Source organism: Medicago sativa, chromosome 6 (assembly GCF_051527215.1).
Source record: "Medicago sativa cultivar Bolivia chromosome 6, Bolivia_mono, whole genome shotgun sequence".
NCBI classification, from domain to species: Eukaryota; Viridiplantae; Streptophyta; class Magnoliopsida; order Fabales; family Fabaceae; genus Medicago; species Medicago sativa.
The window spans coordinates 62,746,685-62,760,931 of record NC_140754.1 but is presented as its reverse complement, the minus strand read 5'-3'; the positions used below and the strand labels follow the sequence as shown (position 1 = coordinate 62,760,931).

The following is a 14,247-nucleotide window of genomic DNA, read 5'->3' as shown; positions in this document are numbered from 1 at the left end:
AGGTATGTTATTTACATAGTCAAGATTTGATGTATTTGATATTTGTTTTTATCTTATCTTATAGAGGTGTTTAACACTACACAAATCCTCTTGTATATAGAATAGTTTCAAAGATAAAATTATGATATGTCTTTTATTCATAGAGGGCATAAATATATATATACAACTTCTCTTCCTAATGTATCTCCTTACTGATCGAAGGCTTTAAAACTAAAAAGTAAATCACAGCTATACAAATCAATTGATACCAAAAACATCTCTTTCTAGAATAACAGTAGTTGACTTATTTCAATATCGCACAAATCCTCTTGAACAACATTTGATTTATGCACATACCTTTAGTAAAAAAGAAACATTTGGTTTATGCATACCTATCTTTTTAGTAGTTCTTAGTGTCATCGGGCGAAGTTTGTGTAATTTGGGTATTTGTAATGTGTCTGTATCAACTCAATATTATCTTGGGCAAACTATTAGCTGACCTCATTATACCTTTGTTACTTCTAAACACCGCTATAAGCTCGGCTCCAATCATCCTGGAGCCATTAGGATTGATTCCCCACTTGATCGTTCGACGTTGGTGGAGATGCAACAAACATAATAGAGAAAGTGGAGTTCTCTCTGTTGTATGTGAAGTGAATTGTTCTATTGAGCTCAAGTTATTTGTAGCTAGGGTAGCCTTTAATATTAGGTGAACATCCCACACATGATGAATCAACCGAGAAGAAGTAGGGTTTATGATCAGCAACACCAATGCGATCAAAAGATGTAGTTTTTTGGAAGACCCTACTTCTTCTCTGCCTAATTCATCAGGTGTGGGATGTTCTTTTATGATTATAGACTATCCCGACTGCAAAGAGCTTGATCTCAACTATCTCTGTTGTGTTTGTTGCATCCCCACCAACGCCAAAAGGTTGGGTTGCGTGGGGAATCAAGCCTAAGGGCTACACGTTGATTGGAGCCGAGGTTATATTAGTGTTAAGAAGTAACAACGGTGTAACAGTGAAATAAGAAATCATAAACCAATAAAAGATATGCTTTTCATTTATGATTTCTTCTTCTTTTTATGTTTCTATTCTTGTTTTTTGTGTTATGAAAAAGGGACTTAAAATTTTTTAAAGGATTTTTTTGTTGCTGATAGTAGTTTTTTTAATCCGTGGATGGAAGCATAATTTGGATCATAGTTATGGGGAGTACTGCTTGATTTTTTCTACCAACTTAAAGCCCCAATTAGTATTCTTTTTCTATTATGCGTAAATTGTCTTTTGGATAATTTACAAAAACTGTGGTACTAATCCTTTGTGTATCTTTGTTTCTAACCATCCACTCCTTTTTTTTTTATTAAACCCTTATTAATTTTAATTTAATACATCTATGATCATACAAATGATAACTAAAACTCAATAAGGTTGGTCTTTTGAGCCCGCTTGAAAAAGGACGAAAAATACTATCCAATCTTGGGTTAAATGTTCTTTTCTCTTTATAACTGATTTTATTTGACTTCATTATTATACATAGAAAATGAGACTCAACATTTTTATTGCCAATTAAAATCATCATACTATTTGTTAACTATAAGTAATAGAGTATTATGAAAATTTATTCAATATAATTTGTTTTATTTCACTCATATAACTATCTAATTTAGTTCTTAAATCCAAATTGTGAAAAATCAAATTAAGATAATGAAGGTTTCTATTTATTTTATTCGACTCCTTTCATATATAATACTATAAAGAGAGGAGCATAGCAATTGCATCGAATAGTTTTTTAGGTTTAAAAAAATCGCACGTAGAGATGTTGATAAGACACATAGAGTTAATGGTATTTTATAACTAATTGATTTAGGAGCAGCTCGTAGACCACACAAAAATGAATATTTATTATTTGACCCATATCCTGACATAAGAAGTCCAATGGTAGCAATACTCGAAATAGCAATCCATTAAAAAACACTTATATTGAAATTAGATAAAACAAAGTTATAGCCAAAGGGAATTATAGAATAACTTATTAGAATTGATATCACTGATATGGAAAGTTCGATAATGAATAAACGAATATCTCCCCTAGATGGAATAAGATTCCCTTTGAATAGTAGTTTTGTTCCTTCTGCTAGTGCTTGAAGAATTCCAAAAGGACAAATGTATTCAGGTCCAATAAGTTGTTGTATTCCTACAAATATTTCTCTTTCTAACCATACAGTTGCTAGTACACTTATTGTGATTCCCAATACAAGAATAAAAAAAGGTACAAGTATCCATAGAATTCCATAAACCTCTTTGAAAGATTCTCCGGAAAAAGAATTTATACCTTGGACTTCAGTTGTATCAATTATCATTTCAACGATCAACTTTTGCCATAACGATATCTATGCTACCTAATATTGTCATAATATTAGCCAATTTCACTCTTAACTAGTTGAGGAAGAATTTTCAAATTGATAAAACTAGGTGGACGAATTTTCCATCTCCAAGGAAAACCATTATGATCTCCTGTTAGAAAAATTCCTAATTCCCCCTTGGGGGCCTCAACTCTCACATAAAGTTCTTGTTTCGGCAATTCAAAAGTCGGAGACAATTTTCTACCAATGAATTGATATTCAAAATCATCCCATTATGGCTCCTTTCTCTATCAAAGGAGCGAATTTCTAAATTTTCATATGGCCCACCTAGAATTCCAAGCTTGTTGAATAATTTTAATGGATTCCATCATTTCACCAATTCGAACGAAATAACGAGCTAATGTATCTCCTTCTATTTTCCATTGAACTTCCCAATCAAATTCCTCATAACACTCTTAATTGTCGACTTTACATAGATCCCATTGTATTCCAGAAGCCCAAAGCATCGGTCCTGCTAACCCCCAATTTATAACTTCCTCTCTACCAACAACACATACGCCTTCAACTCGTTCTAAAAAAATTGGATTTCGTGTGATCAGATTTTGATATTCAATAACCATTGTTAAAAAATAATTGCAGAAATCAAAACATTTATCTATCCTACCATAAGGTAGATCAGCCTCTACACCCCCAATACGAAAATAATTATGTATCATTCTCATACCTATCGCAGCTTCAAATAGATCATATATTAGTTCTCTTTCTCTAAAAATAAAGAAAAAGTTCAACTTTATGAAAGAAAAGAGAAGATTGGTGATGTTATCCAACTTTACGCAAAAGCTAGTATTCCAGCGACATGGATTCTGTAAATCATACCTAGAACATTAGATCTTCAGTAACGGAGCAAGGGGATCTTGTTATGCATTAGTTGGATAGACCAAATTTGAAGCTACTACATGTGTTGTTAGAGCTAGAGCAATAATGATTAGTCATTAGATTAAGATTGTTGAGTTTTAGTTTAAATTTAATTATTATCGTATTATTGTAATCATTGTTGTTTTCTTTTTCTACAAATTTTCATGTTGGATTGGATGATTCATTGAATATGATGACATGCGTATAAAATAACATATAAACTGAGAATGGAAGTAGGTCCTGATAGGTCCATAGGTGCACGGAAATATCGGTTTTAGTATAAAATTGTCGAATCCCACAGATACCAATGTCAAGTACCATTATCTATTGTCATGTTGTTTATCTAAGGCGATGCTAATTAGTTTAGTTGCAAAATTGGAAAAATAACTTTGTTTTTAATTAATTTTAATTGCGAGAGACTGAAATACAATTCGTGTCGACCATGAGTACTAGTTAAGTTATAGGGGTCGATCACAAGAAAATATTCTCGTGCGTAAAAAAGATCAAATTATAGGGGTCGTCAACTTTCGTTTGTTCGACACCAAATTTTGACTTTGTAATCTATTCGACCGCTTTCGGGCACGCCTTACAACTTCAAAATTCCGTTTGAAAAATAGTCAATTTACTCTTGAAAAGTTATTTTTACTAGGAATTTAATTTACAGGTCTCGTTTGCTTTCACACAGCCGAAACCGTATTTTAAACTCACAGTCACAGACGCCCACTTTCGCGCAACCGACTACAAGTTTAAAATACCTTTTTGAAAATTAGTAATTTCTAAATCAATTAAAGAAAACGCTTTCGCTGTATTTCAAAATCAATTTTTGAAATTTCTAAGGTCATATATAGGTTTCACTCTTTCGATATGAAATCGGTATCACTTTATTTCAGCTTTCACTTTAAGTATTTATCCTTAAAAATCAGAATTTCTAGACTTAAAAATAATTCTTGTTACAATTACTAATCATACAACTGAACAGAATATCAATGGTACGACGTTAGTCACATTCCGGACTCTATAAAAATCTACTCAAACATGGTAGTTATAACAAGCATACTTTTCCTCATGCTACTAAACATTTTCTAAACTGTTTAGTAGCAGAACCTGAAACTGAAATTGTTGGATACTTTAAATTAGAAATACAACCATGGCAGCAAGCAAGTAATTTGCAATGAATGGAACCGTCACTTTGAAAATGCAGCAACAGGAAAGAGAAATAACAACAATAATCCAAACACAGCAGCAACAAAGCAACTTAATTGAAATCGAATAACAAGAATACGGTAGCAGAAATCAAAATCAATTAGAATAATCTCCTCTGAATTATTAGAAATAAGCGTATGTAGTAGTAATTTAGAAACAAATGGATTTTGGATGACTAATAATAATAATAAGTGGGAAATGGTAATTGAAATTTGATAGAGTAGTTGGTACTGGAATTGAAATTGAAAGGGGAAAAGTACTTAAAAATTAATTTATGTGTTATAACAGAGATTGTATCAACAAGCTTTGAATGAAAAAAGAAAACTGAAAACTTCACTACTACAGAATGGAGTTTTTACATCAGTTGGAAATCACTTTTCACATCAGGTGGCAACTGATGTAAGGTAGCATGATGTAGTATGTCCACATTCTTTCACATCAGGTCCGAACTGATGTGATAGCTAACTTTCTACATCCGCCCTCTCTCCCCACTGATGTAATAGGTCCTCATTAAAATAAGCTTACAAAATAAGCTTCGCACTATTTTCTTTTATTTTATATTAAAAATATGAAAACAAATATGGATATTTTTAATGACCGAAAGGAAATTATATTAGTCAATCTAATTTGATATTACATCAATCTTCAAAACTCTCCACATCAATATTCCATATATAAAATAAAAAAGTACATATATATGAATACAATATCAACATATAGCCACATAAAATCTTTGGGCAGAATCCTTAAAAATACATCTTTTGGTCATAATATTCATCATAATATATACCCCTATAAAGCATAACCACCCCACAACAACATCATTTAGCCATAAATATCTTCACTACCATTTTTCATCTGCAAAAAAAAAAATTAATCAAAAGAAAAAAATTCAATTGAAAAAGTTATCTCAATGACAGAATTTGGTTTAGAAAATAAATCAAATATAAGCACCGACAATAAATGTCTGATTTTCATATCGGCTTTACTTCATAATTGGTGATTATTTAAGGTATAAGACATGAAAGTATTGGTTAGAACATAGTGCACCTCCGCAGGACAATTTTCCACTCACTTGCCATTGCGCCTTGTAGCTGCAACTATCCATCATTTTGCTGACTCATTGCTTGTATCATGATCTGAAATATGACATGTCTAAACAAACAAAAATAAGAAAAATATAGAACAGCAGAAGAAGAAAACTAAACAAAAAATGAAGAAATAAGAGAGAAGAAAACAACTACGGTGAGAATTGAGGGAAAAAAGGAAATAAAATGAGACTTGTATAATACATGCAGTGAGAAAATAATAAAGGCGGAAAACAAAAGAAAGCCAAGGCATCCTTCACATGGTATAAAGTTCCCATTAAATTTTAACAAAAGCTCATAGACAAACATTTACCCTTTGACAGAATCACATTTACCCAATGTGTCTCCCATTACCAATCAATTAACCAAAGAAGGCTAAAATAATGGTCAAACATGGATTTTATCACATAAACTGTCATAGTTGACATAGAATTATCAGCTTCAGAAAAATATTCATTGTCTTCTTTCTCATTCATCGTTACATATCAATCATGCTAGAATTGTAGCTGACTTTAAATTCAATATTCTAAAATTGTATATATATTATATAGTGATTACATTCTTTAAAGAAAATAAATAAAAAGTGTTTTATCTCGAGAGAAAGTTCTTGTATACTACTTAAAGCAATTCACATTGTGTGTAATATACAAGTACATGACATAAAAATACTCAAAAAATAATGTTAGTAAAACTAATAAACAAATTTAGGATGAGATTATCAATCATGTGAAGCACATACCAATGTGTTCTCAATCACTTGCGGCATTGCATTAGTCACAATCACTTATTTGAAACTAGTGACCACCTTAAAATGGAACAGAAATAGGAAAATGCTATTTCATTTGATTCAATTAATATACCTATTCTCGGATAATTGAATGCCTAGCCATATCCCTCTATGTTTCTTCAACAAATCCTACATCCCTTGGTGTTGCTGTAACAGCCCGATTTTCGCTAGTTTTATTTTATTATTTATTTATGTGTGTTATATGTGCTCTTATGTGATTATTTGCCTCTGTGTGTATTTTTGGTTGGGAATCGTAGAATTCGGTGTTTGAAGGGTATTTTAGTCATTTTGGACTTAAGAACATTTTGGTCATTTTGAGGGCAGTGGCAATTTTGTAATTTTGCAGAAAGTTATTTTTTTTTTAGTGTTTAGTGGAAATTATTATTTTACCTAGTTAGTAGAGAGGGTGTAGTAATTATTTTAATTACCGTTGAGTGACCGTTAGTGTTATATTTTACCGGTAAGTGAGTAGTAACATTTTTGAGGTTGAATTAGAAATGGGTTAGGCCCATTAATGTTTAAGAGATAAGCCCAATTGAGTAGAGCTAGTATATAAACTCTAGTTGTTGGTGAAACTAGGTTTTACAAACATTTATCATTTCATTTCATTTGAGAGAAGAGATAGAGATAGAGAGAAGAAAGGGTTTGAAGAGATTGAAGAGGAAGGCTAGAGCTAGAAGAGGGATTCATCATCTAGGAGCTAAATTGAAGCTTGGGTTAGAGATTCTTGGTGTTAGAGGTAAGAGGGTTAGATTTCAACCATAATTCATATCTTTTTCTCTTTACCCATTTTGTTAAATTGATGAATTGAATCTAATTGTTGTAAAATTCGTGCATAATTGTTGTTGTTATGTTTGAGAACATGATTTATATGATAATTGCATGTTAGTATGTGAATTAACATGTTTAAATGCATAGTTGTTGGTGCTTTGTGTTCTTGAGCAAGTTTGATGAGAAATTAAGTTGTGATAATGAATTCTGCATGAATTTGTGTTCATTAGTTGTTGTTATTGATTTGAAACATGATGTTGTTGGATTGGTGCTTTGGGTATTAAGATTGATGATTTGATGAAGAGATTTTGGGTTGTTGTTGAAAGTTGAGGAAGTGATGATATTTTGGTGAATTTGGTTATGTTGATGAATTTGATGTGTTGATGTGTTAATCTCAAAACTTATGCAAGTTTAAGTGTTTTGAAGTGTATGTGACCTATGAACATCTTTGGGATTGAGTTTTGGGGTTGGGATGATCAAAATTGGGATTTTGGGGTAAAAAGGGGTTGGAACCGTCACATTTTGAACTGCTGTGAAGCCCAGAATCGGCCACCGATTTGCCAAAATCGGCCACCGATTTCTGGGTTGATTTTCCAGTTTTGACTAGGGAAAAATCGGCCACCGATTTCCCAAAATCGGCCACCGATTTTGTCAGGCAAATCTGGGAAATATTCACGTTTTTCACCCTTTTTCGTTTTGAATTGGCTTTTGGTGTAAACATGAAAGTTGTAGATAATTTTGTTAGCTTTCCAATGACTTTGGTTTGACTTGAAAATGATTTTTGGTTTTTGAGTTATGATGAATATACTCCAAGGAGGTCTTAGCGACATTTTACGAAAAACCCGCATAACTATTTCTAAGTCGACCCCAACCTTATGGATTGCTTCTAAACTTCGAAACCTGAGTTTTATGAGTTTAATAAAGGTGTTTAATGGTATTTAAACTATGATGTGGTGAATCTAACTTGTTTTGATTTGAAAATGGAAATTTTTGTGAAAAGTGATAAAGGGAGACGAACCTTGTGATTTTCATGAATTAATCGTATTTGGCCGATGAAATGCTTATGTAACCTCTACTGCACACATATGTGAATTGAGAGAATACAAGGCATAGGCAATTGAACTTGTTTACTTGGTTTTGACTCAAATGTTCAATTAATTCATTGTTGTGATTTTGAGAGACAAACTTGACTAAAGATGACTTTTGTGAATCAATTGATTGTGAATCCTTTATGGAGAATTGTTATATGGTATGTGAAGATGATTGGTGGTGCAATTATGTGACAATTTATGTTGTTTGAATTTGATGTTGTTGGTGAATGTATATGTGTGTTTGGTGATGAATTGTTGATGATTGCATATATACATGTATTGGTGATGGTGAGGTGATTTATTGTTTGTATGAACATATGCATTTGTAGTTGAGTCATATGTTCATGCATTCATGACTGATGGTGGTGGATTTTATATCCAAGACTGATGGTGGTGGATTTTATATCCAATTGAGGTGAGTACGATGTTTTTGTTGCATCGAAGGTGACGACCTTGAGGTGATTTGGTACCACATGCATCTAGAGAAGAGTCTAGAACATTGCATGCATTTGAATAATTGATGAGTTGTGTCATAATTGAATATATGACTTGGTGAATTGTGTGTTGGTGAAATTTGGTGAATGTTGTGATTGTGTGGATTGATGTATAAGTACATTGGTGGATTTTGTGGATGGTTGTGAATAATTGATTTATGCTCTAATTGCATGTCTTATTTGTTTGTACTTATACACTCGGTGAATCTATTTGATGATGATTGATTGGATGATAATGATGAGGTGAGAATTGTATATGTATATACATAAGATGTGGTGATTTCTTTGATGATGATGATTGATTTCTTGTAACTTGAAATGATGAATTGTGCTTGTTGAATTAAGCATGCTAAATTGAGTAATGAGGTAAGTGATGTGATAATTGATTGATGTTGATAAATGATGAGCTTTTGTCGATGACTTGGTTAGAGGTTGAATATGCATGCTATGCTATGATAATAATGTGATAGCTTGAAATGTAAGTGATGGGGGATAATAATAATCATGTGATGTTGGTGTTCTAGGAGGGAGGGTTATGTATATGTGATACGTGTATGATACACTTGTTGATATGAACTTGGATGGATGATATTGAACGGTTTTAAATGGTATGAGAATCATGAATACTTGTGAATACATGTATGATTTGTTGTTTTGTATTCTTGAATATATCTTTCATTTCCAATGTTCATGATAAATGTTTTTCGTGGATTATGATGATGTAATGCTAACCCTCAGTGGTCTGTGGTGGACCGCCTACCTTTCTGTATGGATGGGTAGACGGCGTGCAGGATGCTTAGTTGTTGCTTGTTGATGCCGAGGAGTGGAGTTCCTCTTTTTCATGCAAGTGTCTAGATTAGGGCTCTGATCTAGGATAGTCTTTGCATGATGTTTATTTGACTATGTATTTTGGAGTTGTTGAGATATTTTGTTATTTGAGATTTGGAGACTACCATTGTATTTTGTTGAGATCTGGAGATGTTTTATGATTTTTAAGTATGTCCGCTGCTATGTTGTGTAACATGATCTTTATGCATGTATGTATTGTGGTTTATTCTGAGACGTAGCATCTATTTCTAGAATATTTCTGATGTATTCGCGCGTTTTACCGCTTAATAGAAATAGGGTGTTACAGTTGCTGCTATCAATTAACTATAAGCATTTAGTTGTGTTTCATTTGGTGCTGCTATCCCTAATTGGGAATTTCAACATTTGAATCAATTTATAAATAATACTCAATCTCTTTAAGCCTTATGCCTATTCACATGGGTACCAATTTTTCAATCAAAACCTAACTAAAATCAACATCCGACCCTTAAGTATTCAATCAAGGGTTACATTAGAAGTCTAATACATTCACTTACGGGCTATTACTCCACGCACATCAAAAGACTTGGTTAAATCACACGAATTCAGCAATCCTTCCAGTTCTTCTGAAAGCTGATTAACTGAAAAATATAAATTGACAAAAAAAATCAGACATAAATATTCAATTGAAATTTTGCTTATCACCAATGTTTTAAATCAACATTACAATATTGATTCCAAAGAGAATCACAGTCAAATGCAACTAATACTACCATTAAAATCAATTAGGAATTTAAGTCACATAGAGGGAATTTAACTCTACTGCCATGTAAGATGCTTCAACCCATCTAATCAAACCATATACATTATCAAAAAAAATTCAACCAAATATTAAAAAAATAAAGGGTTTTAATTGAAGTTCACAAATCACGACTACTCTCTACGTTGCAACGCGACATAGCAGTTTTTACGTCTGCGTACCAATTTTACTTCTGGGTACCAATTTTTACTTTTGTTGTTTAATCAAAACCTAACTAAAGAGATAAAAAATCAAACCTATAAAATCTGACAATCTTACCGATTGATATAAACGACGGTGAGTGAGAGAGGTGATAGGGAAATTGAGATCTGAGAATATTTGATTTAGGATGGTGAAAATGACGGTGAAACGCATAGTGAGTGTTTGACGACGAGCGTGAGGTGAAAAGAAAACGAGATCTGAGAATACGTATTTGACGAGATAGCAAAAGGATAAGAATGAAAAATTATTTTTTCCCACATGTGTTTCTCTCCACTGATGTGAAAACAGTTAGATACAAAGTTTACAAAAATTGCGAAAATGCCACCGTGTTTTTTTCCCCTCATTCCAATTATCCACTGATGTGAAATATTTTATGCTAATAAGTTTCCCCTTAGGTCCTTATGTCCACTGATGTGAAAGACAAACCAAAGTTTAATAAAATTGTAAAATTTCCACCGTCTGTATTTTTCCCCTCAAGTATTTTTTCTGCTGATGTGAAAACTAAAACCCCCATGATGTTAAATGTATATTTTCTACTAGTGCTTTGATTACACTAACGTGCAAAATAATCAGTTTCTAAATCACTAAATTTCTCTCTAAAACGCTTGGTGCCTTCAACTGAGTTTTCAAGGTTTATTTATAGGCAAAATTCTGCTTTGAAGTGCTTCTGATCATGTCCCAAGTAGTGAGAAAATCAAGGACATTGATCCATTTCCTGATATGGATAATTCTGTTGAATAGTCATTTGAAAAACCATTGTTGAAACAGGAAGTATCTGTTCATTCTTATTGCCCTTGAAGTAGTGGATTTGTATTGAGAAGGAAAAGAGACTTAAAGAGATGCCATTCTGGTTTATCTTCCAATTGAGAACACAGACAATTATCTTAAACGCCGATTTAGATGACATATCCAAGACGACCATTCAATTTTTAGGTCTATGTCTAATGTCAATGATCACATGTCTCTGCACCAAATGTCTCTTAAGGTTTTGTTCGGGAGTTGAGAGGAAAAAGAGGGGAGAACTTTCGAGGAATGGTGAAAACTGAGAGATAGGGTATTCCTCACTCTTTTTTTTTTTAAATAGTGTTTTTGAAGGGAGTGAAATGAAAAATACTTATGACTAATTTGTTTTTATTTTGAGAAAACTAATGTATTTAACAAATTATTCAAAATCCTCCAAACTCCCCCAATTCATTTTCCTCCAAGCCTTAGCGACAAAAAAAAAATCATACCAATAAACTGGAATCGGGTCTAAGCGGTAGCATAGAAAATAAAATTGAATGTTAGATGCAAGATTCAAAACTGAGATTATTATACTAAGGACAGAATTATCACAACCACCATGCAAACATGATAAATGTACGAGATAAGAACTGCCATAAGTTAACAGAAACTATAAAGAAACACCATCAAAACATAATCCAACCCAAAATGAGGAGAGAAGATAATGACAGAATATAATAATAACCAGTATTACAAAAATTGTAGCTCAGGGTTCATTCTTGGCAAAGAAACTCTGCGGCAAGCTAAAATCTTCTTCATTATTAAGCTCATCGATCTCATCGTCGTCTGATTTCTGAGGTTAAATGATAAACAAATCAAAAGTACCATGTTAAAACATAAACCACAAACTAACATGTTACTTGAATGTGAATATATAATTGAAACTTATTGATCGCATACCAGCATTTCTATGTTGTAGAACCGTCCCACCAATTCAAGGACCTCTTCAGCAGTGAAGTGTCTGTTAAAACTGAATGAAGCATATATAGTTGTAAGATCATATGTAAGAATATAGATATCAAGCACATCACGATCTGTATATCAAACAAACTTAAAAGTGTGACGAAAAACAAACCTCCTTTTTAGATATTCCATCAGACCATAAAGGACAAAGTGACGATGAACTCCTACATGAAATGAATATTAATTGTAAGCATAAAAATGGATGAATCTCAAACCGAAGAAAAAATAAATATACGAAGAATCGTGATCTCTTATGAGTTATTACTAGTCTTAAACTATCTAACAAAGAAAAGATTCACAAGAAAAAAGTGGTCCTCAGTCTTAGCACAACTACTCAAATATACAATAACAAATAAAAACGAAACAAGCACTGTTCAAATGTGACAGGTTCATATATGAAAATAAGTTCAATAAATGATGCTCTATTCATTATTGTTCATGTATTGTAGCCTCAAAAGTGAACAAAAGTGTTTTCAGTTAATAAAGACAAGTAATTGATGATTTCATATTGTTATACGTAATGTCCAAATTGTAGCTAAATATCAGTTTGCTTTGGGTGTGTTTGAATAAACAACTTAATTTAGCGTTCAATAAATAAAATCTTAATATATAAGAACTTATGTATTAAATATTACAATAATCAAAGATGAAATATGATTACATTTTTTTCATTATAAGTTGTAAGAATCTTCCTTTGCTATTTGTAGCTTACCGATATTAGCTAAAAATAAGGTTGACATATCATAAATTGTTTTCATAAGTTGTCTCTAATACTCTGCACGAATACATATGACATTAAACCAAAATAAGGATGACATATAAAAAGGCAAGAGGAATCAAAATCGGTCTAACTGCATTTCCCCATAAGGCGTGACTGGCAATTGCACACAAACAAAAAGATATCAAGCATACATGGAGAAACTCGATTAAACTCCTCTAAAGTGAGGAATTATCAAAGTACGGAAATCAAAGATTGATACGGTATCCTCCCATGATTTGTTATGTCGGTATATATAATACCATGCATTGATTCAATTGATATTACTTATTGAATTGCTCACTTAAGAGAAGCCTTCTCGAGCAATCGACTATCATATATTTTTTTGTGACCAAATATTCGTAAATTAGAGATTATATTAATTTTTAGGGTTTGAACTCTAAACCACCGACTTAAAACTAATTGGCATATATTAGTTCACCAATCAAATTAGGTACTTAACACTAAATTCATCATCATACTCTTATTTATGTACATGAAAAAAAATAAAATAAATAAAAAATAAAAATTTTACCACCTTGAAGCTTATTTGGAGGATAAAATTCAAAAGCTATCAATAGCTGAAGCTCCAATTCAACCTGGTCCAGATCCTATCACCATGATCATAAATCAAATTCAAATTCAGATAAATTTAAATTGAAATTAAATATGAAAGTTAGAGAAAGAGAGAGAGATAGACCTTGAGAGAGGAAGCAGAGGAAGGGGGAGGTTTGCAAGGAGAATGAACAGACGTGACATCTTGTTCCGCCTCTTTGGGTTTCACGACTTCTTTCCCACTTCTCTTACTCATCATGAATTACTTGTATGAGTATATTTTTGTGAATGGCAAGGCTGCAAATGTGATTGTAAGAATCACACGTTTTTGAATTTTTTTCTGCCTGTTAAAAGAAAATAAATGACCCGTCCGACCTACATTGAATTTTATTAATCAAAGTGTCCTAGTCTTTCAAGTTTTATTTTTTATTTTTTTGTAAGTAGCGATGTCACGCCATGCCACTTGCAGTCGCAAGACAGCCTCCCAGGCCACGTGTCGCACATTTATTCATCGAAACTGTAATTATGTCATGCATTGGTCAACAAGTTTTTTTTTGTCTCTAGACGTTTGGGGCATTAACTCACCCAAAGAATTAATAATAAACTCCTTAAAAAAATAACAAATCCTTAGAAAAAAAAACAACGAAACATACTTATCATGTAAGAGTAGG

At 32.3% G+C, this 14,247-nt stretch overlaps 2 protein-coding genes across 2 annotated transcripts; both read right to left on the bottom strand.

Annotated features, from left to right (window-relative positions):
* Window positions 1-1,696: 1,696 nt before the first annotated feature.
* On the bottom strand, window positions 1,697-2,338 carry LOC146916184 (NADH dehydrogenase family protein). The gene is given in 1 exon segment (XM_085721564.1): window positions 1,697-2,338. A coding segment is annotated over 1 exon segment (642 nt).
* A 9,456-nt stretch (window positions 2,339-11,794) lies between these two features.
* On the bottom strand, window positions 11,795-13,917 carry LOC146916183 (uncharacterized). The gene is made up of 5 exons (XM_085716903.1): window positions 13,722-13,917; window positions 13,560-13,632; window positions 12,377-12,428; window positions 12,202-12,271; window positions 11,795-12,094 (listed from the first exon to the last, which is right to left on the bottom strand). The coding sequence occupies exons 1-5, from the start codon at window positions 13,833-13,835 to the stop codon at window positions 12,008-12,010; spliced, it is 396 nt and encodes a 131-aa protein (XP_085573029.1). The 5' UTR covers window positions 13,836-13,917; the 3' UTR covers window positions 11,795-12,007.
* Between the last annotated feature and the right edge of the window lie 330 nt (window positions 13,918-14,247).